This window comes from Humulus lupulus, chromosome 1, assembly GCF_963169125.1.
Source record: "Humulus lupulus chromosome 1, drHumLupu1.1, whole genome shotgun sequence".
Taxonomy (NCBI): domain Eukaryota; kingdom Viridiplantae; phylum Streptophyta; class Magnoliopsida; order Rosales; family Cannabaceae; genus Humulus; species Humulus lupulus.
This window is the reverse complement of record NC_084793.1, coordinates 13,624,498-13,652,027: the sequence shown is the minus strand read 5'-3', so window position 1 is coordinate 13,652,027 and position 27,530 is coordinate 13,624,498. Positions and strand designations below refer to the sequence as shown.

The window sequence follows — 27,530 nt, the reverse complement described above, 5'->3', positions numbered from 1 at the left end:
TGATTGGTCCCGTCGTTTATTTTTTATTTAAAAAATCATTTAAATTTAATTTAAATCTTATAATATAAAAATATATTTAAAATTCAATTTTTTTTAAAAAAATATTATAAAAATAATACAAATTAATATAATTTTTTTTATAAAAACTAAATTACAAATTAAATAAAGCAACTTAAAACTTTTCATAGTGTTTTGTCAAAAAAAATTATCATCGTGTTCTTTGTGTTCAAAACCTGGATAACCCTGTTGAGCGAAAAAAAAGCAGCAACAAATTATTATTATTAATTGATTAGTGGTGAAAAATGCACATTTGTTGATTTTAATTGTCAAAATAAATTAAGTTTCAATTAATATTTTCATAGAATTAATATGATTTATTTTATAAATGAAAATATTTGATTAGAATTTAATTTATTGTTGTTTTGTAGGAATTAAAGTGCATTTTGGCATAGAGAAAAAGAAAGAAGAAATAAATAAATAAAACTGAAGAAATGATGAAAAGTTGGTATTTTTGTAACTTGAGGCCCAAACGAAAGCCCAGGCCCGCTGGCCTTTTTCTCCAACTTCAGCGCCATGTGGCGCCTTGTCCTCGCGCCACGTGTCCCAGCATCACTCCTGCCAGCCAGTCCACATGCGCCACGTAGCAATGCCCATCAATTCCCATCTTTAGCAATGCCCATCAATTCCCATCTTTACCAATGCCCATTAATTCAACTCCTTTCAGGAAGACCAATGCCAACGTGACCATCATATATGCATATATGCATTGACCCACAAAGTGACCATCCATCCCAGCGGCCCAAACAAAGCCTAGCACCATGCATCAATTCTCCAACAGCCTCTCACGCCCAAACCCCAAAATGAAGGCCCAATTCACCCCAGCCAGCCGCCTACGTGGCGCACTCTCATTGGCTGGGAGTGGGTCAAAACCCACTTCTGCCACATCCACCTTCAACCCATATTTTGTGGGTATTGGGTCTTGCAAAATTACCATTTTGAGCTTTAAAGCTTATCTTTTTGGGTGTTTTTGAAAAATGGCATTTTGACCATACCCCAAAATAACTAGGTTAATATTTATAATAAGATTTGATTTTTCAAAATCATATTTTATTATTAATATTTCAGATTTATTTTGTAAACCCCAAATTGTTGTTTAATTTATTTTTAGTCATTTTCTCCCTCTATAAATAGGGACTCTCATTTCATATTATGTATGTAATTTTTAGAGTAGAGAAACTATAGCAAAATTTCCACTCACTTTCTTCTCATATTTTCTTCTTAGAATTTTGTGAGAATCATGAGCATAATGGCCTAATCTTCCTAGGAAGGTTAGGGATGATTCCATATGCAAGTGATGTTATTTTGCTACTTTGATTTACTATGTTCTTAATGTAATATATTTGAGTTATTTATGTTCTTTCATCTCTATCTTTATTTTGCTATATTTATTTACTTATGCTAATAGTATATAAGATTAGTCATGCTCTTTCTATGTGCTTCTAATTAGTAAAAGTAATATTGATACATAATTTTATGTCTAATCTTCTATTGCATTATTGCCCTTGGGTATTTTGTCATTTTTAGATTTTTCATAAGATTAACATTGTGCTTTTAAAGTAAAGAACTTTATAACTCAAATGAACTTTTGTTAGAAAAACTATGGACTTTAATGTTAGATTTTCCAAGTAAATGTTGGGATGTGAACTATTTACTTGTGTATTTTTGTAAATCAAGTAACCAAGTAACTAAACAAGCATATGGATGATTCTTGAAACCTTTCATTTTCTCAAACTCTTGATTACATCTTACCTTTATTTCACTTATCTCATTTCATCACTTTATCAAAATACAATACCAAAATCTCAAACATCTTTCCATTTACAATTTTATTTACTTCTTGTTACTAACTTTTTGTGCTATTTTCTACTAACCTTTTGATTTTAGGTTACCTCCTTGTGGATCGACCGCCCGATCTTACTACAGCTACCGCTTAGTGTAGTTACATTTTGGGCGTTAAACAAATTTTGGCGCCGTTGCCGGGGAGGTAAATTTTCAAAGGTTTAGTGAAATTTTTACAAAAATATTAGTAACCTTATTTGTGTTTTTGTTAGAATAAATATTGTGTTAGTATAGTTTCTATTATTTACTAATTTTTAATTAATTATTATAATTATAACAAAAAAAAAAGAAAAAAAATCATAAAAACAAAATTTCCTTTATTTATATATATACATTTTCTTTTCTTTTCTTTCTTTTTTTTTTATTCTTTTTTTTTCGGTACAATATATATATATTTATATTATAAACATTCATATATATATATATACATAACTATAAAAAAAAAAAATCCAAAAAAAAAATATTTATATATTTATATAATCACTTTTTTTTTCCTTTTTAGTTCATTCTTAGTCCATTTTTCTTTCTTAATTTCTATTCTATTTTTTTTTTGTTTAATACATATTAAAAAATAAAGATTAAGCTTGTTATTCTATCTTCACTTTAATTCTCTTTTCTTTATTTTAGTTTTGTGTTTTTTTTATTTTGTTGCTTAGTTTAGGCTTTTACTTTCTTTGCCTTAATTTTCCTTAGGATTTAGGTTTTTCAAAAAAAAAAAAAAAAACATAAAATTGCATAAAATTGTTCATAAAATTTCAATCATAAAACACTTAGTATTGGGAACAATTGTGTAATATTACAAATGGTAGAAACCGATATTGTTCTGTCTAGAAAGATTGGTTGTTAAATAAGGTTTGTGATAGCATTACCCTCTACACTTACCTGGGAACCTCGGGGAGTTCTGTCTAGGCAAGTGTGGGTCTAAAGCGGTACCTTGGCAACCTTCCCAATCGGCCTGGGAACATTTCGAGCATCTACCTTTGCACTATTACATTGTTGAACTTATTAATATAAGAAAACCAAGCTTGTTTTGTCAAAATAAGCAATTTCACTTTGCTTAAAGGTTGTTTGGTCGAAAAGGTTGACTTGTGATCCACCATACTTACTCAGTAACCTCGGGGAGTTCTAGTAAGGCGTTGGAGATCACCTGAAAACCTCCAATTCTACCTGGGAACAAGTTTAACAAAAAAAAAAAGCAATCAAAAAAATCAAAAAAAAAAAAGAGAAACATAAAATACATCTAATTCTGATTTCCGAGAGTGGATGAATCATCACGAAACTTCCAGTGACACTTCTTCCAATTCATCTGCCACTCCTACCGGAACTCCTTCCACCAATCCTGCTTCTCCACAAACTTTCGCTGATAATAACCCATTCGCAATGGCTCGTAATGATGACATCCAACCAAGAACTCTCAATGACTACCTCCATCCCACTCGCACTTCCACACCTTCATGCATTATCTTCCCTCCTAATATGCCCGCATTAGACTTTAAACTTGGCATGATTCAACTCTTGCCTACATTTCATGGAATGGAAAACGAAAGCCCATACGTGCATATCAGAGAATTAGAGGAGGTGGTAGCCACGTTCTATAACCGAGCCGACAATGCCGATGATGTGCGACTGAAGTTCTTCCCTTTCTCCTTGAAGGACAAAGCCAAAAGCTGGTTGTACTCTTTGAGACCTAGGTCGATTGGAACATGGGAGGAGATGACTAAATCTTTCTTTCTGAAACACTTCCCTAGCCATAAGACCAACAGTCTGAAACGACAGATTTCCACATTTTCCCAAAAAGACAATGAAACGTTCTATCAAGTATGGGAAAGATTCAAAGATCTGTTAAATCAGTGCCCGCACCATGGCTATGAGAACTGGCGCTTGGTCAGTTACTTCTATGAAGGCCTCACGAGTCGTGAGCGCCAGTTTGTAGAGATGCTATGCAATGGTGAATTCCTCGAAAAAGAGCCAGACGATGCTCTTGAATATCTCGAAGAAACTGCAAAAAATCTCACACCTGGACTGGTCCAAGTGCTACTGACAGCACCAACCGACACAAACCATTAGGGATCTATCAACTTCGAGAAGAGGATAGTATTAAGGCCCAACTCGAAGCTTTGAAAAAGCAGTTTGAGGTCTTAATGACGAAAAATGGGCAAAAGTCGCACATGATCGCTCAAGTGGAACCGCAAGAACCTTGCTTTGTTTATGGAGGGACGGAGCACTTAGCTAAGGACTGCTTAGCTTTGAATGAAATGAGGGGGGTTGTAACGCCCCAACTCCAAGGACCGCTACAGTGCACATTGTAAACAGTGCTAAACTCGCTAATCGAGTTATTTGGCCATAAACGTGTAACTAAGTGTGATTAGCGGTTTAGGGATTAAAAACTTTGATTAAGATATAACGTCTCACTAGAACGTTTACTGTATACATTGGGATCCCAAAAATATAATTTTAGAGTCTACTACAAAAGAATATTTACAACAGGCCGTTCTAAGCGGCAAAACAGGGTTCAACCCTAGTTCCACTTTCAAACCTCGCCCAAGTATTGGTCGAGCAGCTGCATATGTACACGTCATCACCTAAGCTCTCCAACTCAAGGATGGCTCAGCTTCCTTTTTCTTTTACCTGCACCACAAAGCACCCGTGAGCCGAAGCCCAGCAAGAAAACTCATATGCTCATAAACAGTCATATCATGATATCAAATCATATCTGGCATGCCTAGCATTCATAGCTCTACTCAGCATGCAAATGAATTCAAACAGATGCTGGGGTATCCAGGACAAGAAATCATGGCCTTCTGATTGGAGGACTATCAAGTCAATCCTAATCAGATGAGTGTCGTAACACTAGGTTCTGGTAAACCATACTGAGTGACTGACAAGCACGTCACTAATTCAAATGGAAGGTTGGCTGTTGGGTAAGCCTCTAACCTTCAACATGGTCCTGGTAAACCATACTGAGTGACTGACAAGCACGTCACTAATTCAAATGGAAGGCTGGCTGTTGGGTAAGCCTCTAACCTTCAACATGGTCCTGGTAAAGCATACTGAGTGACCAACAAGCAAGTCACTGGGGCCCCAGTGCCCAAGCCATGCATATGATGACCAAAATGATCATGCAGAGCCCGTAGCTCTGATCAGATGAGTGAATATCACTTTGAGGTCCTGGTAAACCATACTGAGTGACTGACAACCAAGTCACTAGGGGCCCAGTGCCCATTTCCTGCAATGGCTCTACATGACTAGCCTTTGGCTAGATAAATGCTTGTTTATATTCATCGAACTTGAGGTCGGTCCTGCATTAATGCTTTTGGAGTCATTCAATGCAGAGGGTCGATTAGGTCCAATCGACATAGCTTGCACTACTCACTAGGGTTGTCATGTCTAGTGAGACAGCACAATGTGGCCAGTGCCCAGTACCACTGCCGAACCTGACTAATAAGTCACAGCTTCACAGTTGATACTAGCACCTTTGCCAAACCTGACTAATAAGTCAGTGCCATGCACAAGTAAGCAATGCTATCAATATGTATCATATGCCAATTATCCAAGAATAGGGCACTCAGCATGCTTACTAAACAGTTGCTAGCATAATTATAATCATGCACAAACACAGAGACTCAAGCTCTGACCAATCTCATATTCATCATTCATGGCATGCCCTAATCACATGTTTCTCATGCATCACATGCATCACATTTAACCAACCAGCATGCCTCAATAATAATCATATGCAAATGGGCAAGATTGCCAAGCATTCATTATGCTATCAATGTTTACATTTCAACATCCAACATGCATCAAACATAACCATGCATGTCACAAATGGGGTGCAGTTTTCTTACCTTGGGTCCAAGCACAGGTTACCAACAAATGAGCCACAAGAACGATCCCGACTCCAAGCCTCTAGTGATAACCTAGTCACAACCATAATATAAAACCTCATCAAAATGAGTAAATAAATACTTCCAAACCCAACCCAAGCCTCCGAGACATCGAATCCCACTCAACTAAGTAGTAGGATCGATCCCGGGCCCTTAGAGCTAAGTTCCCATCACAAAAACCACCATTTAGTATTTTTTTTTTCCTTAAGGGCCGCGACCCTACATGGCCATGCCGCGGCCCGCCCCCCCTGGCAGAGCCTCCTCCATCTTCTTCAAGCTAGGGCCGCGGCCCAACCTCGCACCAGCCACTTTTCTTCGTTTTTTTCATTTTAAAACCTTCCAAAAACCCATCCAAACATTCCCAAATCATTAAATTAAAGTTCCCAAACTTCTCAATGGTCTAAAACCACCAAAACCTGAAGCTCAAACAAACTAAAAACTCAACGATTCACAAAATCCAATTCAAGCTTAAAAACTTTTAAAAACTTAAAACTTAAACTTGAATTACCTCCGATTGAGTTGTTTCCAACTAAATCCTCCGGTTAATAAGCTTCTAATTCTCCTTAGGATTGCTATGCCTTGATCCTTGCTTGATTCCGAGTCCTAGAACTCAAGATACCTTCGAAAATGCGATCAGGAAACAAAAAGGGAACTTTTAGGGAGAGAGAACGTACAGAACGTTCTTTTTATTTTCTTAAAAGGTTACTTCAAGCTTAAGTAGCTTCCAATAAAACCTAACGCTTGGGGTCCCGAAAACACCCCCGGGGACATTATAGTCAAAACTTCCAGAATTTCCCCCCTGATCTTACTAACTCCCAATTTATCACCAAATATTAATTCCCATTACCCAATAACCCGGTAATGCTCTAAATACCCCTTGACTTACTCCGAGTCAAGCTTAAATCCCGTTGTGACTTTCCCACTAGCTTACCTCCTAGGACCGTCTTGTGCTGGGTAGCCCTGGCATAACCAAATAATAACAAAGCACCACGCCCATTTCACATATATGCCAAAATTGCCCGAAATGGCCAAAATATGAAAATCACCCAATTAATCACAAATGGGTTCACATGCATATTTAATACACCTAAACATGCATATTATCATTAAATAGCATAATAAATCAATTATGGCCCTCCCGGCCTCCTAATCAAGGTCCTAAACCTTATTAGGAAATTTGGGGCATTACAGGGGTTTATGAGGAGCAATGCAATGCCTTAGGGGCATATAACAAGCCATTCTCCCATACGTACAACCCTGGTTGGAGAAACCACCCAAATTTCAGTTGGAGAGATTCCAACCAAACTCAATCGTCTGGAGGCCAATGGAGAAATGAGCAACAAGTTCAACCATCAAAGGCGTATTCTGCACCTCATTACAATGCTCATCCACAACGCAATTCTCTCGAGAATACTCTTCATGCATTCATGGAGGAACAATCCAAACTGAATCGCCAAATGATGGAAGAAATCAAGGAAATGAAATGTCAATTCTCAAAATTGACTGAATCCTTGGCCATTCCTGAAAAAGGCAAACTTCCTTCCCAACTAAAATTCAATGTTCAAGGCCAACACATGGCCCAATCTTCAAATTCAAATGATCAAAATGTCAAGGAAGTGAATGCCATCACGACGAGAAACGGTAAAACTTTGTCAGACCCACCCCTTAAATCCAACTCTCCCAGTATTCCAAAAGTCATTTCCAAAAATCCACCACTCAATGCCACCCCAAAGGTACCATTCCCCCAGGCTTTGAAACCTGTTGGGAAACTTCCTGATAACCGAGCTGAACTCCTTGAGCACTTGACACAAGTGAAGATTAATCTTCCTTTGCTTCACATCATTAAACAAGTGCCCGCTTATGCCAAAATCATCAAGGATCTTTGTACTGCAAAAAGGAAGCACCATGTCAAGAAGACTGCTTTCTTGACCGAGCAAGTTAGTGCGGTGATTGAACAAAAGACACCGCCAAAATACAAAGATCCCGGTTGTCCCACCATTTCTTGCCAAATTGGGACCCATGAAGTCAGCCAAGCCTTACTTGATCTTGGCGCGAGTGTCAATCTCATGCCTTATTCTGTATACTCGCAACTCGGTCTTGGAGAAATGAAGCCAACATCTGTTGTACTACAGCTTGCTGATCGTTCCACCAAAAAGCCTAGGGGTATCGTTGATGATGTATTGGTTCAAATTGAAAAATTCTATTACCCCGTGGATTTTCTTATTCTTGATACCCAATCTGTGGTGAACATGGAGTCTAAAATTCTTATTATCCTCGGAAGACCATTCCTTGCTACTGCAAATGCTTTGATCAATTTTCGGAATGGTCTAATGAAGATATCATTTGGAAACATGACTCTAAAAGTCAATATCTTCCACATCGGGAAACAACCCCGAGAAGATGATGAATGCTACCAAACATTCATGATTGACTCTTTAATTCCCGAGGAGGTTCAATTGCGAAACAACTTCGATAATCTTGACGAACTCCTCCTTCTGTCAGAGAATGAAAGTCCCAGTTCTATTGAGTCTACTCTTGCAATATCAGATCGCATAGACTCACGCCATAGAAGGACTCAGTTTTGGCAACCTCGCTTTGAAGAGCTACCTCGCGAGAGGGCATAGCCGAAAACTTCAGCCGAAGAGGTTCCAACTGTTCAATTGACCCAACTTCCCGAGGGTTTGAAACATGCCTTCTTGGGAGACGGTGAAACCTTTCCAGTTATCATCTCATCCAACCTTCGAAATTCTCAAGAATTGCAGTTACTCGAGCTACTGCGAACGCATAAATCTGCGATAGGTTGGACGCTTGCTGACATCAAAGGTATTAGCCCTTTAATTTGCTCCCATCGAATCAATCTAGAGGACGAAGCCATCCCTCGAAGAGACCCTCAGTGGCGACTGAATCCCACGATGAAGGAAGTTTAAAAAAATGAAATTTTGAAATTGCTAGACGCTGGTATTATTTACCCGGTAGCAGATAGCAAATGGGTAAGTCCAACTCAAGTTGTGCCCAAGAAATCTGGTGTCACCGTTATCCAAAACGAAAAAGGGGTCCTTGTCCCCACAAGAACGGTGACGGGGTGGCGCATGTGCATTGATTATAGAAAATTGAATGCCGCCTCCCGCAAAGATCATTTTCCACTCCCATTCATTGATCAAATCCTTGAACGCGTAGCTGGTCATCCTTTCTATTGCTTTCTTGATGGTTATTCTGGCTATTATCAAATTGAGATTGCATTGGAGGATCAAGATAAGACCACTTTCACTTGTCCCTTTGGCACGTTTGCCTTCCGGCGTATGCCATTTGGCTTGTGTAATGCACCAGCTACTTTCCAAAGATGCATGATGAGCATCTTTAGTGACATGATTGAAAAATCAATGGAAGTATTCATGGATGACCTAACCGTTTTTGGCAACTCCTTCAAGACATGTCTTCTTCATCTTGAAGCTGTTTTAAAACGATGCATCGAGAAGGGACTTGTCCTCAATTGGGAGAAATGCCACTTCATGGTACCTTCTGGCATAGTCTTAGGTCACATTGTTTCTGAAAAAGGAATTGAGGTTGATCAATCCAAAGTCGACCTTATCTCCAACCTGCCGACTCCTAAGACTGTCAAAGATGTTAGGTCATTTCTTGGTCATGCTGGTTTCTATAGGAGGTTCATACAAAATTTTTCAATGATTGCTCGTCCGCTGACCAACCTCCTAGCCAAAGATGTTACCTTTGAGTGGACACCTAAGTGTGAGGAATCATTCCGAGCGCTTGTCAATTCGCTCACTTCCGCTCCCATCATTCAGTCACCCGATTGGAGTCTTCCTTTTGAGATCATGTGTGACGCCAACAACTTTGTTATGGGAGCTGTGCTAGGACAGCGAAGGGAGGGGAAACCCTTTGTTTTCTATTATGCAAGCCGAACTCTCAATAGTGCCCAAATGAACTATTCAACTACTGAAAAAGAGTTGCTTGCCGTTGTCTTTGCCCTTGACAAATTCCGCTCTTATTTGATTGGATCACCTATTACGATCTTCACAGATCACTCCGCCCTTAAGTATCTCCTTTCCAAAAAGGATGCTAAGGCGCGATTAATACGGTGGATCCTTCTCCTGCAAAAATTTGATATAACAATCAAAGACAAGAAAGGTGTTGAAAATGTCGTCGCGGACCACTTGTCCCGACTTGAATTCAGCGATCCCGCTGACGGTCCACCTATTCATGATGATTTCCCCGATGAACAATTGCTTTCTGTTGCTAAGTTGCCGTGGTACGCTCACATTGTAAATTACTTAGTAACAGGTGAACTCCCATCTGAATGGAGTTCACAAGACAAACACAAATTTCTGGTGGTGGTGCGCAATTTCTTTTGGGATGACCCATACTTATTCAAGTATTGCCCCGACCAAATCATGCGAAGATGCATCCATGACGATGAGGTGTCTAGTGTGCTGAATTTTTGCCACAATGATGCTTGTGGTGATCACTTCTCTGTGAAGAAAACCGCTGCAAAAATCTTACAATGCGGCTTTTACTGGCCCACTCTGTTCAAAGACACCAATGATTTCTGTCGTTCTTGTGTAAGGTGCCAAAAGTTAGGATCCTTATCTCGTCGACACATGATGCCCTTGAACCCAATTCTTGTTATCGAAATATTTGATTGTTGGGGGATAGACTTCATGGGACCGTTTCCACCTTCTTTTGGCTACCTTTACATTCTTCTCGCTGTGGATTATGTTTCCAAATGGGTCGAGGCTGTCCCATGTCGAACCAATGATAACGCTACAGTTGTCAAATTCTTGAAAGAAAATGTGTTATCAAGGTTCGGTACCCCTCGCGCTATCATCAGTGATCAAGGCACTCATTTTTGCAACCGATCCTTTGAGGCTCTTATGCGCAAGTACGGTGTACTTCATAAAGTTGCAAATGCCTATCATCCACAAACCAATGGTCAGGCCGAGTTAGCCAATAGGGAGATAAAACACATTCTGGAAAAGACGGTAAATCCCGACCGCAAAGATTGGTCTACACGACTTCTAGATGCTCTTTGGGCATACCGCACTGCTTTCAAGTCCCCTCTTGGGATGTCTCCCTATCGGCTCGTCTTTGGAAAAGCCTGCCATTTACCTGCCGAGCTCGAGCATAAAGCATATTGGGCTATAAAAGCCCTAAACTTTGATCTGAATGCCGCAGGTATCAATCGCAAACTCCAGTTGTCCGAAATTGAGGAGTTGAGAAACGATGCATATGACAATTCCAAGATTTATAAGGAAAAATTGAAAATCGCTCACGACAAACAAATCCTGCGAAAACACTTTGAGCCAAATCAAAAAGTGCATCTGTACGACTCTCGCTTGCACTTGCATCCCGGTAAACTGCGATCGCGATGGACTGGTCCATTTGTAGTGAAGCAAGTATTTCCCAATGGTTCGATGGAGGTCGAGGACCCAACCGATGGGAGAATTTTTCGCGTCAATGGCCAAAGACTGAAGCATTACATTGAGAGTGTGAGTCGTGTTGAAGAGGTCCTTCTTAAGGACCCAATCTATACACTCTGAAGTTCTGAACGGTTTGTTGTTGTTCTTTTTATTTTTCTGTCTTTCTTTTATTTTTGTATGCTTTTCGTGAAATGCACATTTGTTGATTTTAATTGTCAAAATAAATTAAGTTTCAATTAATTTTTTCATAGAATTAATATGATTTATTTTATAAATGAAAATATTTGATTAGAATTTAATTTATTGTTGTTTTGTAGGAATTAAAGTGCATTTTGGCATAGAGAAAAAGAAAGAAGAAATAAATAAATAAAACTGACGAAATGATGAAAAGTTGGTATTTTTGTAACTTGAGGCCCAAACGAAAGCCCAGGCCCGCTGGCCTTTTTCTCCAACTTCAGCGCCATGTGGCGCCTTGTCCTCGCGCCACGTGTCCCAGCATCACTCCTGCCAGCCAGTCCACATGCGCCACGTAGCAATGCCCATCAATTCCCATCTTTAGCAATGCCCATTAATTCAACTTCTTTCAGGAAGACAAGGCCAACGTGACCATCATATATGCATATATGCATTGACCCACAACGTGACCATCCATCCCAGCGGCCCAAACAAAGCCCAGCACCATGCATCAATTCTCCAACAGCCTCTCACGCCCAAACCCCAAAATGAAGGCCCAATTCACCCCAGCCAGCCGCCTACGTGACGCACTCTCATTGGCTGGGAGTGGGTCAAAACCCACTTCTGCCACATCCACCTTCAACCCATATTTTGTGGGTATTGGGTCTTGCAAAATTACCATTTTGAGCTTTAAAGCTCATCTTTTTGGGTGTTTTTGAAAAATGGCATTTTGACCATACCCCAAAATAACTAGGTTAATATTTATAATAAGATTTGATTTTTCAAAATCATATTTTATTATTAATATTTCAGATTTATTTTGTAAACCCCAAATTGTTGTTTAATTTATTTTTAGTCATTTTCTCCCTCTATAAATAGGGACTCTCATTTCACATTATGTATGTAATTTTTAGAGTAGAGAAACTATAGCAAAATTTCCACTCACTTTCTTCTCATATTTTCTTCTTAGAATTTTGTGAGAATCATGAGCATAATGGCCTAATCTTCCTAGGAAGGTTAGGGATGATTCCATATGCAAGTGATGTTATTTTGCTACTTTGATTTACTATGTTCTTAATGTAATATATTTGAGTTATTTATGTTCTTTCATCTCTATCTTTATTTTGCTATATTTATTTACTTATGCTAATAGTATATAAGATTAGTCATGCTCTTTCTATGTGCTTCTAATTAGTAAAAGTAATATTGATACATAATTTTATGTCTAATCTTCTATTGCATTATTGCCCTTGGGTATTTTGTCATTTTTAGATTTTTCATAAGATTAACATTGTGCTTTTAAAGTAAAGAACTTTATAACTCAAATGAACTTTTGTTAGAAAAACTATGGACTTTAATATTAGATTTTCCAAGTAAATGTTGGGATGTGAACTATTTACTTGTGTATTTTTGTAAATCAAGTAACCAAGTAACTAAACAAGCATATGGATGATTCTTGAAACCTTTCATTTTCTCAAACTCTTGATTACATCTTACCTTTATTTCACTTATCTCATTTCATCACTTTATCAAAATACAATACCAAAATCTCAAACATCTTTCCATTTACAATTTTATTTACTTCTTGTTACTAACTTTTTGTGCTATTTTCTACTAACCTTTTGATTTTAGGTTACCTCCTTGTGGATCGACCGCCCGATCTTACTACAGCTACAGCTTAGTGTAGTCACATTTTGGGTGTTAAACATTAATATATAAATATTTCCTTTATAAATTAGTTAAAACCTGAAAGGAATATTTAGTTATTAAAATAATAATAATATATAAAAAAATGGATGAGTCACTCAAGATGAAAGAGCAAATAAATGAGATATTTTATCCACTTCCACCACTTTTACGTTAAGTGGGATTTTATTAAAAATAAAAATAATAAAATAAAATGCTCTATAAAAAGGAAGAGAGCAGAACAGTTACAAATTTTTTTTTGGATATTTTGGACAAAGAAAAATTGATACGCAAAAGTGAACCAGACAAATTGAGAAAAAAAAAACACTGCATATTCTAAAGTTTTCCTTCAAGCTTTACAAAGGTAAGTGCATATTCATAAAATGAATCTATATATTATTCTTTTGACTCTTTTATTTATTTTTTAATCTATGGTGATTAAGAGTCATTCTAATACCCTTTGATTTACTAGACTTCAGAAAATAAGTCGATGTGATATATAATCAAAGGGAAAATGAAAAAATTAATATTGTGATATTGTGAATTTCATCATGAATTCTTATATTTCTCTTTGATTCACTAGACTTCAAAAAGTAAGTCAACATGTGATACATAATCAAAGAGAAAAATATGAATTTTTTTATGGTGTTATACTGCTTGATTTATTGTAAATCTTCATGGCTTCCTTTTGGTTCACTAGACTTCAGAAAATAAGTCATTATGTGATACATAACCAAAGGAAAGAATATGAGATTTAAAGAAATTGTTATGCTGCCAAAATTATCACTAAGTGTGGGTTTTAATGAAAAATAATAAAAGCAAGATAGAAAACTTGATTGAATATCTCATACCTCACTGAAATTGCAAATAATCAAAGTATTTGTCTAAGCAGTGCTGGGATTGGCTAGTCAATTTCCTGGTCAAGTTCAAAAGAGATAAAATCACTCTGAAAATTTGAATGAATATTGACATATATTTGTATACCCCAAAAGAAATAATGGGCTCATGATTCTTAGAAGACAGAAGGAAATCGCCTGGTCTTGTATTCATATATATATCAAAATTTATATGTGTTGATGCCATTTTTAGTCAACAGTGAAAGAAGAGCACGTAAACAATAATCAGTAATGGCCAATAAAAATACGATAATACAAACGAGATTTATTACGTGGTTCAGCAGTTAAATCTGCCTAGTCCACGAGTTTTGTTATTAAACTTAAGTTGACCTCTGAAAATTCTTCAAGAACGAATTCTCCAGAGTTTTCTCTCAAGATCACAAAAAATCGGTCATTTACAATGGTGCATGACCTCTCTATTTATAGAGAAGATTTCAGAATACTATCCCACATATTTCGGGAAGTTATTCCGTATATGCAAATAAATTAAATGCCGTTAAATGCCTGCAATCCGATATACAAGGAAACGTCCCCCTGAAGATCGGGAGGCGTATAACTGAACAAATAATATCCCTTGATTGTAGGGGATTTACAGTAATAAATGCAGACCGCGTCTCTTATTGATGACTCATTAGGATATTCAAGTTATTATCCTATATCACCAAGGTCCCATTCACCTAGGTTTCCCATTGAGTTTCGAGCTATAGCATCTTCCCGAGGCTATATGACTTCGACCTCATACGCACGTCAGGCTCGGTGTCATGATCCGAGGCCATCCCGAGAATAGATGTACCTCGGGGTCTATCTTTCGAGCTTGTGAGGATTTCGAGGCTATCATCTTTGAAGTCGTCTCTGCTTCGCAGGCTCGATGCTTAGATCTCGGACATATTCCAGACTTTACGAATTCATTCCTTATGAATCCAGCTTTCGAGGTCACAATTTTCATGGCTCGAAATCTGGGTGTAACAATATGATATTCAGATATATAAATGACAGAAGGAAATCGTCTGGTCTCGTATGCATATATATATATATGTATACTATATATATAAAAAATGACCCACTGAAATTATTATATATGTATTTTGTTTTATACGGCAAAAGCAAAGTTGGTAAAAAAAAATGACTCAGTGAAACTATTATAGATGCATATGTGATGCATATGTACTATAGTAGGCAAAAGCAAAAGCCAGATGCATATGTGATACATTTTGTTTTATACGACAAAAGCAAATTTCAAAGTATTCGGTCATTATATATATGTGTAAAACAGTCTGAGAGATATTAAATAGACTTAAAATACATATATATACATACACGTATATATGTATGTTTTCAGGGATCAGTGCCAACGTAGACAAAATATATATATATGTATATATGTTTTCAGGATCAGTCGAATAAGCTAAATTCAAAACATACATATATATATATATAAATATATATTAGATTAAATGGAGAAAGAGACTGTATATATGATACTTTAAAAAATGTGTATCGTGCATATACCATATATATATATATATAAAGGGGCTTACCTTGAGAAAAAAATTGTGCGTATGCTCTGTCAAAGAATCGCAACTCATCATATGACTCTTATTTTATCTCTGTAAGTCTATTAAATAGACTCAGAGATATATCTAATAATCAAATAATGTATAAAAAAATATAAAAGAATAAAATATCTCAAATTCAAAACCAAATTTAAATTCGAATTTAAGATATTTACATTATTTGATAAAGTCAAAACATAAAACAGTCAGATTTTATTTCAAAATTTTAAATTCAAATTTAAAAGAAAAGTGAAAATTTGAATTTTAAAATAATGATATTACCTGATATAAAATTTTAGATTACTCCCCACAAATTTTGGAATAATCAATTAAAATATTGGTCAAATAATCTCTTTATATAAAATAAATTATTAAAAATATATATATATAAAGATATTTCAAGACATAAAATTGTCACCAAAATGACAAAATTCTAAAACCATGAGAAATGGTATAAAATTCCAAATGAGCTCATCAAAATCAATTCAAATGATGAAATATCATTCCGAAATTTCAAAGAGGTCATTTACCTCACAAAATCTCAAAAAATGGTAATTTTACCTCAAAATTAAAAGTGCACTAAAATTCAAAGCCATAATAAATGGTATCCCAAAAAGAGGTCATTCACCTCTAAATTATCAAAGCATCATAAAATCTTTGAAAATTCTAGAACTCGTAAGACTTGATTCCTAAAAAATGGTACGTAGGCAACTTAGTTGCTAAGACTAAGTGCAGTCGCCGATACCGCAAAATGGTATAAAAACACAAATCTCAAAATTCCATAAAAGGTCATCCACCTAGGAATTCTTTTTTTCAAATTTTCAAATGGCAAAGAATTCCTGAAAATGGTCAGATACCGGAATTCTTATATTCAAACTCTAAAATATCTCAATCTGAACTACAAGTGGCTTGATCCTTCACAAAGAAAGTATGTAGGCAACTCAGTTAGCCAAAAGTACTGAGTTTAGCTGCAATTCCAAATTCATCACAGTTCTCCCTAAATTATTTCAAATTATTTAATATCATCGTAATTGGAATCAAATGGTATTTCCTTTAAATAAAATGATTGTAATTAAAAGGTTATTCTTATAATATCGGATGGGTCGAACTTAAATAAATAAAATCTCATGCTATAAATTTGGCATAGGTGAAATCGTGTTTCACATTTATTTTTTTTATTTTCTAAATATGATTTTTTTTTTGCTTAACAAACCCCTAACAAAAAACTAAAACCAAGATTTGAAACAGTAACAAATTGAAAATCCACCACACCCAAACATCATCCAATCAAACACAACTCCAAGATTCCAGATTTCTTCATCCAAACTGAGCACTTTCATGGTCTGAGTCAAGTTCATTCAACCTAATGAAAAAAAAAAATAGTAAAACCCAAAAAAATGAACAATAACAATCTCCATCACCTCCAGCATATTGAAGAATTATTCACCACCACATATCAGTTCCAACCAATGTCCCTCTCCCTAGATCTTGTCCACCACCGCTGTCAAAGACTATAGATTCAAACAAATTTCACCAATACAATTTCAATTCAAAGATTCAAAACCCAATAATTTTCACAAACTCCAAACTCTATCGTTACCATATTCAGCAACAGAAAAAAATAAAAATAAAAATGACCCAAAATCAAACTAGATCTAACCCAAAATAAGCCCAATCCGTCGTTGGAGCTAAGCCCTCAAAGATGCAGCCACCTCGCCCCAGCCCAGAATCGCCATCTTCTTCGCCAGCACACAAGTTCACCTCGTCGTCGTCTGTCAACTACGCGATTGTGTAGCACACAGATTGTACCACCTACAACCCACCCCAACCCAAGCCACAAACTACACACAAAATCCTAGATCTCGCCGCCCGAGAAGAAGAAGAAGAAGATAGACGATATACGATTTGGATTTTTTTAAAATCATATTCATGTTTTATTTTAAATTAGATTTGTAGTTTTATGGATTTAAATTAATGATTTTAATTTTAATTTAATTAAAATACGAATTTTTAATAATTCTGAATTTTTATTAGATTTTAAACAATTTTTATTTAACTTTTTAATATCTAAATGATTTTTTAAATAAAATAATAAAAAATATCTACATGTACCAATCAAATGCAGTCATGTAGGCAGTTATCTGACACTTAACGGTCAGGTACCTACGGATGCCAAGAAAGTGTGACGGAAGATATTTTAGCCGCAAAAAAAAAAAAAAGTTAGGTATTTAAGTGTCACAAATTGAAAAACTTAAGTATTTTTGCCGCAAATATCCCTATATATTTTAACAAAATAATTATTCATAAAGTTTTAATTTATTACAGTTACACCCATCAAATACTTATTTTGTTTCAATATTAAAAAAGTGAATTTTCTAAAAAAATCATTTAAATAAAAACATTCAGCTACATATCAGTAATTTAGATTAAAGTACAATAATAAAAACGCTAATTTTATATTTAATATTAAAAAATAGTTTGGTCACCAATTCTTCACCTTTTATATCCACTGGTAATTTGTAACTAAGAGTATAGAATTATCTATATGGTGGTGTCATATAATATCATTATAATGTATTAGTATATGGGAAAATACTAGTTTGACCTCTATGTTTTTCCGAATACGCGATCGGTTCTTGCGTTTTGTTGAATAACAGTCTTGTATTTTATAAAATTGATCAAAATAGTACCTTATACCAAATTTTAGTAAAAAAGATTTCAAATATAATCTTTCATTCTTAACTCCTCAACCATTTTTTCTGCTTCTCTGAACTCATCGTATTACTAACGACCTGATAATTGATCTTATAATTAAAAATATTTTGACGAAAATTAGGTATAAGTAATTATTTTGATTAATTTTGTAAAACATAGACCTGAATTGTCATTTAAAAAAATACAGAAGCCAATCGCGTATTTGAAAAAAATACATGTGTCAAATGATATTTTCCCAAAGTATATAACCAAAAACAAAAGAGCAAGAACTTCTCAGAAAAAGAAAAAAAAAAGTAATGCAGCTGCACACTAACGAAAATTATATGATTTTCAAAAATAAAATTTATAGAAAAGTATCGGAAATTTTAATTTTGTTTGTATCGAAGGTAAAAGCTATTAAAAGACAATAACTTTTATATGTTTTATTATGTAAGATTAAATAAAAAGGAAAAAGTACATATCATTTTTTAAACTATAAATTTATCATTATACTTTAGTATAAGTTATTGATATGTACTTATGTAGCAAAATATTTTTATTTAAATGATCTTTTTAGAAATTTTTTTACCCTAAAGAAAGGATGTTTTGGACAATTCAATTTTTTCAATATAAAAATATAGTGGCATAATTATAATAAAGTTAAAATTTTATGATTAATTATTTTGTTAAAATAAGTATTATTTAAAGGATGATAAATCTAAACAAGTTATTAAATAGAGGGTGCAAAAGAGAGTGGGTGAAAGGGTTTCCTTAGCACTAAAGAGTCCATTAAAAAAACACACACACAAAATAGAATAAACGACAATCAAAATAAGGGAAGAGAATAGTAACAAGTAACAAGTAACAATAAAAAGGAGAAAAACGACAACAGACCAGAGGAAATGGGAAACTCGTATCTCAACAGAGAGAAGATTATTGAAATCCAACGGTTAGGGCAGTAGCGTCCCGCCCTTATTCGGTTGAGTCACATTGAAATAGAAAGAGTAAAAGCGAAGCCACCAAGAGCAAAGTGTGGAGTGCGCGCCAAAGACAGTGGAGATGTGTGGTAGAGCCCGTTGTTCTATGAGAGCCGACGACATCCCCAGGGCTTGTCGTCGTAACGATGGTCCTGTTCGTACTCTTCATATAGACCGGTGAGTAAAGTAATCTCCTTTGTAAGAAGGTAAACCAAAAGAAGGGATTTTTACTTTCTTGGTCTTGTGGGTTTCTGCATATAAATATATATACGTATGTGTGTGCAGCTATCGTCCTTCGTACAATGTTTCTCCGGGGTCAAACATACCCGTTATCCGCAGAGAAGACGGCTCTGATGGTGGAGTGGTCCTCCAATGCATGAAATGGGGACTTATTCCCAGTTTCACTAAGAAAACTGAGAAACCTGATCACTATAAGATGGTAAAATCTTAACTTTGACTTTGTTCAAGATGGTTTTTTTTAATAGATATTATAATTTTTTTTTTTTGGTTCCTAAAATTTCAGTTTAATGCTCGATCTGAGTCCATCAGTGAAAAGGCTTCTTTCCGTCGTCTTATTCCTAAAAATCGGTGCCTTGTTTCAGTAGAAGGGTATGAGTACTTCTTTTGTTAACTGTCAGCTTCTCCTAATTTATGCAACTGTTTTCACTTGATAATTCATTGAAGTGGTTTCAGTTGACAATAAACATGACCCTCTTACAAATTTTGACATTTTTCAGATGTTCTATGAATTTGGACTCTGTTCTGCACAAATGAAGTGTCAATATTTTATAAAAAATGATGCTTTATATGGGAGTGACCGTTCACTGAGTTTTTTCTAGTTATTATCAATTTTCACTCTACAAATGTAAAGGTGTCAACTTGTTTTGGTTTTATACTTGCTATACTATTCTTCAATCTAATATGAAACCTCAAATACTTTTTTAGTTCTTAAGATGGGATGTAAAGGTAGTTTTTTTTAAGGCTGCTATACTTTTAGGATTAGGATTGTATAAATAGGGTATTTGCCTTACTAATATTTCAAATCATTGTAGGGTTCTGTATTAGTACTCATTTCATCACTTGGATTGACTCATAGCTTCTCCTGATTCTTGTGAAACTTTTATTCAACGTAGATAATTACTTATCGGTTGTCTTAATCTTTGTGTACTTTTACATATTTTATGTAATACGTTTGGATACAAACATAGTTGTACCATATTTTGTCTTGTGGCTGATTATTTTGTTAGTTGAGTTCATATGTAGCTGAAATTTTAGAAAAGGTTTCCTGTATGTAAATTTGGGATGTTTTATTTTAGTTTTTAGCTTGTTCAAGTTTACATGATTGTCTCCATTCATTTCATTTGATAATTTTACCTCAAATTTTCTCCAGATTCTATGAGTGGAAAAAAGATGGGTCGAAAAAGCAGCCTTACTACATTCATTTCAAGGATGACCAGCCTCTTGTGTTTGCTGCTCTTTATGATTCTTGGGAAAACTCTGAAGGTTTTTATTGAAAGAAAAAATTGAGTCATTACAATTAAGAGAAATGTTCTTCAATTTTAGGTGCTGATATATTTATTGTATGCTTTCCTGCAGGGGAGATAATTTACACTTTCACTATTATCACTACTTCATCATCTCCAGCTTTACAGTGGCTGCATGGTGAGTTTAATACTTACTTATATCTGATTATATATTCATACTCTTGTTCTGTGGCTACCAAACTCCAGTGCTGGAATTTATAATTTTATATATGCATGCTCTACATCCCTGCTCTTTGAAAATGGATGCTTTTTGAAATTTTAATATTGCTTAGCTTATTGCCCATTCCTTTTATTTTTTGGTGTTCATGCAGTTTCACATTAGGAAGAGATACACTGCATTGGTATGCAACATTATCTTGTTGCATTCCTACAATTATGTATCCACGAAAACAATAATTGTGGAAGGAAATATCAGCACAGGGGATGCTATCATCTGTTGCATGCTACTGATGATGTATTTTCTTTTTAATCTTTTAAAGTCAGCAATTTATGTTATTTGTTATTGCAGACCGTATGCCTGTTATTTTTGGTGACAAGGAAGCAAGTGATGCATGGCTTAATGGTTCATCTTCCAAAGTCGACACATTGCTTAAGCCATATGAAAATCCAGATCTGGTAAGAGCACTTTGAGGATTATAAACTAGAAGCATGAGATTGCTTCCTCAATATGCATAAAGTTTATTCATACACATTTTGTGAATTGGGACATTTGTTTCTTCAGATGTGGTACCCAGTGACACCAGCAATGGGTAAGCCATCTTTTGATGGACCAGAGTGCATTAAGGAGGTATGACAAGTTGGCTTTTTCCATGACATATTGTTCGTTATCACTGAATATAGCATAAAAGTTTTGTTCTACTTCTTATTTGATAAGGGACACAGTGGGTGTGTGAATGTGAATGATGATCCAATGTTAACTCTTACTTCATGAGAGGTTTCTGCTTCAGTTGCTATTAGTGACTTGCTTGTCTTCTTATACTTGTTTGACAAAAAAAAAAAAAAAAAACATTGCAGTTAACAAAGAATAAACTTTCCTTATTAGTTTTCAACATATAACATTCCTTGGTATTTAATAAAGCTGCTATTTGCTGATTGCACCATTGTCTCTAGATAAAGTTGAAAACAGATGGGAATGTACCGATATCAAAATTTTTCTCGACTAAAGGAGCAAAGAAGGAAGTGCAAGTAAACTCAGATGAGAAGGTTGTAAAGCTTGATCCTGCAAAATGCCTGAAAGAAGAGCCTGACTCGAAAGCAAAAACAGAACCATTCTCTTCTACTGAAAACGAAGAACATGACATCAAATCTAGTGTCCTGGCATTTTCTGATGGAGTTGCAGAGAATTGCCAAATGAAGCGGGAACATGAGGAGCTTTCAGCTGATTCAAAGTTGACTGCAGATGACACTAATAAGCTTCCCGTTAGTCCAGAGAGGAAGAAACCAAAACTGAAGAGTGCCGGTGATCAGAAACAACCTTCAGTACTTTCATTTTTCACTAAAAAGTAATCTTGTGTGTTAGGATGTGTATCTATTGCTGCAATGGACTATATGGAGGTGGGAAATTTTGTGATGTGCAAAGAAAGTGGCTAAGGTTTCTGTACAAAGTAAACCTTTAATATGTTTTGCTAGAAGAACAACTTTCAAAAGATTCTCTCTTCTTGTTATCCTGCCCTGTTTTAGGATTGTTTGTTGGACTTTTCCTTTATTTCCATGGCTTTCTTCTAATTACCCTCTGCTTTAGTTAAGTGGAGCTCAAAGCACTTGCTATGGTTTTGTATTGTGTTTCTATGTATTTGTACATAAACAGATGTGGATTTTTGTTGAATCAACTCACTTATACTTAACAGTTTCTAAGGAAAAAAAGAAAACAAAAAAAAGGTCATAATCTTTATAAAAGATAACTTTCAATCTTTGATTGTCTTCAACTGTAGTAATTACAAAGGCACATACTGTCTGTTCAATCAAAAGGACTCTTGAAAGCCCTTATTACACATTTTAAGAAGAAAGAAGAAAAACCACCCAAAGAAATTGCAGTTTGCAATTAACAAAGGGGAAACAGCTGAGGACGTAGAAATGGCAAAGACCAATACACACCTTCAATAAACTGTGCATTTGGTACCATATCTGTTATGATTTTCCTCAGCATCCGAATAGGGCCAGCCATGAATCCCCACTGCACCACTGGGCGTGCTCCAAGAGAGAATCCCCGGCGCTTATTCCCGAGCCTAACAGTGGCGCCTCTCCGCCTCCTCAGCCGTCTTTTTGGGCGGCACCACCCTGCCAACCCGGTGGGATTTGATAACATAGATGTGGTTACAGCTCCTCTTCTCAACATCTCCAGCAAATGTTTTTTTTTTGGTCTTTGGCTATGCTTTGCTGTACTTGATGGATATGAGTCTCAATCCTAGTTCAGCTTCAATTATATATGGCTGTACTAAAGATGAATCAATGATGTCAATCATGAACTTCATAATGGGTAGCAATTATAACAATCATGAAGCTTTGAGGCCTAGACTGTAGAGTGAAGTAAAGTGACAACCCCACACAGAATATATTCTTATATTTTATGTTTGGTTTGTGGTAGTCATCATGAACTGGAGCTTATGCTCGAATCAACATCAGTTCGAAGAGCCTAGGTGAGATGTACTTGTCAATATATAGCTTATTCATTCAATCCAAAATAGTTACTAAATATTGTTTTGATTTCATGTGATGTTAAAATCAAAAGATGGGATGGTTCCATATAATCCAACAAGCAATGATAATGGTCAACTTCTAAGCATTTGACAACAAAATATGAGAGCTAACATAATAATAGAACTATGATTTTGACAGTTAGAATTGAGAAAAAATGCATTATTTTATAGTTCAAAGGTTAAATTTTATCAAACTTAACTTTATCACTTTCTATAGTTACATGTAGATTGAAGACTCTACTTAGTTTATTTAATTGGGAAAATAAATAGAAACGTTATCAAGCAAGATCTAGATCTTCAATATTATAAGCTTATCATATAATAGGGTATAATAGTAGTTAGATTGAGAGGTCCAATTATTGATTCTTGGCCTTTTAAAAAAAAAAGAAAAAGCAAAAGCTATTACAAGCTTTCACTTGATTTTTATTTATTTATTCTTCATTTGTCACTTTAAATAAATTTGTTTATGATATAATGTTCAAAATTTGAATTATTTCTTTTCATTTTGTTTCTCATTTCCTAATAATAATAATAATAATAATAAATGACTCAATTTTTATAATTTTCATGGTGTATTATTTAAATTGTCTCATGGGTATCTTGGATACGTCATACATGGTTTGTTTATTTATTCATTAATCTTGAAAATAATCACCAGCATAGTTCGACCTCTTTCTTGCCTTTTTCCATTGAAAGTTTTTGTTTTACAATTAAAAACATGATTATGTGCCCCCACTTTGATTATATTTTACTAAACAATAAATTTCTAACTTTACAATAATCATAAACTGGTTCATGTTGCTACTATTTATAAATGTAATAATGATATTCATAACCGTTTAACACTCGCCAATTAAATTAGAAATAAATCTTCTTTCGAAAAGCAGCTTTTTGTCGTGATAATTTATTATATGTATAAGTTGTCATTTTTAAAATCTAACAACAATTCAGAATAATGATAGATTACAATTTTTAAACTTATTTTAAAATCTTCTAAAGTAGTGTTCCTCTAACTACTATGATTATGGAGTATTTACAAAATATCAATTACTGAAGCTATGATTCGTTTTTTGATGTAGTATTTTTTTATTGATAAAACTGAAAATTCAACAATATATTTTTTTCCTCTTTCTGTTTATTTTCAAACAGTTAAGAGTGTTATTGTGCTTGGATCATAGAAGTTTGCAGAAAAAGAAAATAGTATGGGAAAATACAAAGAAAAATAGGAAGAAAGCATTGTCTTAAATTGTTACAAAGTTTTTATTTTCAACCTTTTGCCTTTTCTAATGTTTTTGTGATTATTTTCCCTCCAAACTTACTTTAAAATTGGTCTTTAAATTCTCTTAATTTATCTACGTATTTTAAAAAAATTAAAGGGAGCCCTTCATTTTTTCCCCCTCGTAAAGTTGGAGTTTTTCCTTGAAAACTTATTTATTTGGGTTTTGTATTCCTTGAGAAAATGGTTGTGGCATCATAGTGAGATAGTCAAGTAACTCTATAGAAGGTCAATAGGCCCATATTGGGTGTCCTGGATATAACTTTGGGCTTCCTTGACTGAGCTGAGAATCAGAGTTTGGTCATCTTTCATAGTAATTTTGGGGTGGAAAAGTTGAGAACTACCCATTTTTAGGAGTAGTTAACTAAAATTAGACACTAAATATATTTAGTTGAACTTTACCTATTATTATCATGAGATTTCCCAAATTACCTTTATTTGAGTACATGATTCTAAGTGTTATTGTAATGTGTATTATATGTGTCATATTATAGTTAAATTAGAAATACATTCTAATTATAGTGTGTTTAAGGAGAAAAAAAAAGCATGTAATTGAAGGGGTATAATGAGTACATTAATTGAAAATTTGGGTACTAAAATAAGAGTTAAAAATAGTAGGTAAAAATTAAAATGGATAATTTAAAATGGGTACAGGATCTAAAATTTTATCTAAAACAATTTAATTTTAGCTTAATGATTTATAGCACTTTATATTGTAAAGTTTCAAATTTGTCCATAACTAGTTTAGTTGTGTACTGACATAAACATAGGGAGTGAGTTATCTCAGAAGAAAAATTAGATTTTGGAATTCCAATTTTGGACACTTATTTTTTTTTCAATATATTTACTGTGTACTAATATATTAGATTTGGGTGTATCAACTCATTTACCTAAGATATAAACTAAAGAATAAAGACAATATTTTCTATAATGATTATATAAATAAATTGGCCTTTTTTTTATTATTAGTATATAGTTTTCAGCTTAAAAATATAAGTCTTTACCAAATTACACTCTTCTATATATGAGAAAATTAAGCTTAACAAGGTTTCTTGGGTTAAAATATTACCTTAGCAAATATCTTTTCATTTAAAGCTTTATATTAGCTTTTATTGTAAATATTAAATAAATTTATATATTGTTCCATAAATTTCATTGGTAAGTTGGAAATTTTGGTTCAAAATGATACACTTCTATTTATATATTGAACCAGTTACTATATGACAAATTTTAAATTATCGAAGTACAATATATAATCCCTCAATTATAGATTCAAAGGTCAAAGAGTTTTTCGATTTTCTTTTTTCGTTTTCTTATCTGAATAATTACATAAGAGAATACGATTCGATTTTATTTTTTCGTTTTCTTATCTGAATAATTACATAAGAGAATACGATTCACTTCACCTTTGTATTAATAATATTTAAACATTCTTTGATAAATGAAAAAGTAAAAAGAATTTAACTTCTTCCATTACAAACTAAATAATTCTGAGCTGAGTGACAGCATCATCCACAATATTCCAACAACATTATCATAAAGATACTTGGGCACAACTACATGGTACATTGTGCGTTTTTACATACATAGACTCTAATTTTTTTACATGATATTGTTTATTATTATAGTCACAATAAATCTCTTACAAATTTGAGTGTTGAAAATAGTGTTTAAAATAATATTTGCGTGCGCGGTGATACTCAAAGTTTGGAACCTTGCTTTGGCATCCTAAATTAAAAATAGTGTTTAAAAAAATAATTGCAGGAGGTTTGTTGTTATAAAATCCTGAAATTGACTAATCTTTTTATAATAAATATATTTTATTATTTGATATTTTCGAAATGCTATTTTGGGTAAGGGCCTCTTTTTGGTAAGAATAATTATCTCTATTAAAGTGCATTTTATTTTTAGTCAAGTTTCTTAATTTGTTTATGGTAACTTGTCTATTTTAAGAAGGACTTTTTATAGGATTATTCTCTTAATATTTTGATTGATTCTAGTCTATTTAAAAAGAGGAAATTGAGTGAGTCTTGATGCCCAAGAAAGAAAACTTCGAAATGAACATGGTTGAGTTTTAAGACCACGTTCGTCCATTTCTTGATGCTACAGAATGTTTGTCTGTCACATCTGAAAAATCTCGCAGTTAATAAAATAAGAAGTTATTTTGAGTAACTTCCCGAATTGGTTTGATTTGGGCCATAAACGAGATTGGTTGGCTTAGGGGTTTCTAAACTCTATAAACCTAAACAACAGTCATTCTCATCTCTTCACCATTCTAATGTTTTATATTTTGAAGGGTTGTCTTTGTTCAACTATCTCTTTGTTTGGGATGAAATGAGCCACTTCAAATAAGTTCATTACTCTGGCCTAGAATACGATTAATACGACATGGGCTACGTGAGCCCCCAGTAGTTTACCGGATAAATTGATAAGTCGGGCATTCTCGGCCCACCAAGCGAAACCAATGGTTTCTTGGTCACGACCAGCTAAAGCTAAAGTTCCATTAAAGAGCGTTTCCACGGGGTAGAACCTCCTCAGGGAATATAAGATTTTCACGAGGCTGATCTTTAGCCGCCATCCAAGCACGAATACCCTCGTTTAAGAGAATATTTTTGGTGTAGAAAGTGTCAAATTCAGGATCTTCCGCTGCACGAATTTCTTGAGAAACGAAGTCATACACACGTATTGTTTTGCTTTGTGTTGTTTATTCTTAAACATGTCATAAAGCTTGTAAACGTGACACACAATCTTCAGGAGAATATTTCCATAATACTCACTTCGGGAGGAAGCGAGCACTCCTCAAGTTCATAAGGGAT

At 34.5% G+C, this 27,530-nt stretch overlaps 2 protein-coding genes, 1 non-coding gene and 1 pseudogene across 3 annotated transcripts; 2 read left to right on the top strand and 2 right to left on the bottom strand.

Moving 5' to 3' along the window:
- Positions 1-3,660: 3,660 nt before the first annotated feature.
- Positions 3,661-3,767, bottom strand: LOC133813620 (small nucleolar RNA R71). The gene has a single exon (XR_009884628.1). It is a non-coding gene; the product is annotated as a small nucleolar RNA R71 (small nucleolar RNA).
- A 3,593-nt stretch (positions 3,768-7,360) lies between these two features.
- Positions 7,361-11,542, top strand: LOC133783358 (uncharacterized; annotated as a pseudogene).
- A 7,611-nt stretch (positions 11,543-19,153) lies between these two features.
- On the top strand, positions 19,154-22,586 carry LOC133785855 (uncharacterized). The gene is made up of 8 exons (XM_062225076.1): positions 19,154-19,375; positions 19,484-19,637; positions 19,722-19,807; positions 20,589-20,701; positions 20,795-20,860; positions 21,251-21,357; positions 21,464-21,529; positions 21,853-22,586. Exons 1-8 carry the CDS (start codon positions 19,281-19,283, stop codon positions 22,246-22,248), a joined length of 1,083 nt encoding a protein of 360 aa, XP_062081060.1. The 5' UTR covers positions 19,154-19,280; the 3' UTR covers positions 22,249-22,586.
- On the bottom strand, positions 22,274-23,396 carry LOC133785862 (uncharacterized). The gene has a single exon (XM_062225080.1). The coding sequence runs from the start codon at positions 23,075-23,077 to the stop codon at positions 22,784-22,786; it is 294 nt and encodes a 97-aa protein (XP_062081064.1). The 5' UTR covers positions 23,078-23,396; the 3' UTR covers positions 22,274-22,783.
- Between the last annotated feature and the right edge of the window lie 4,134 nt (positions 23,397-27,530).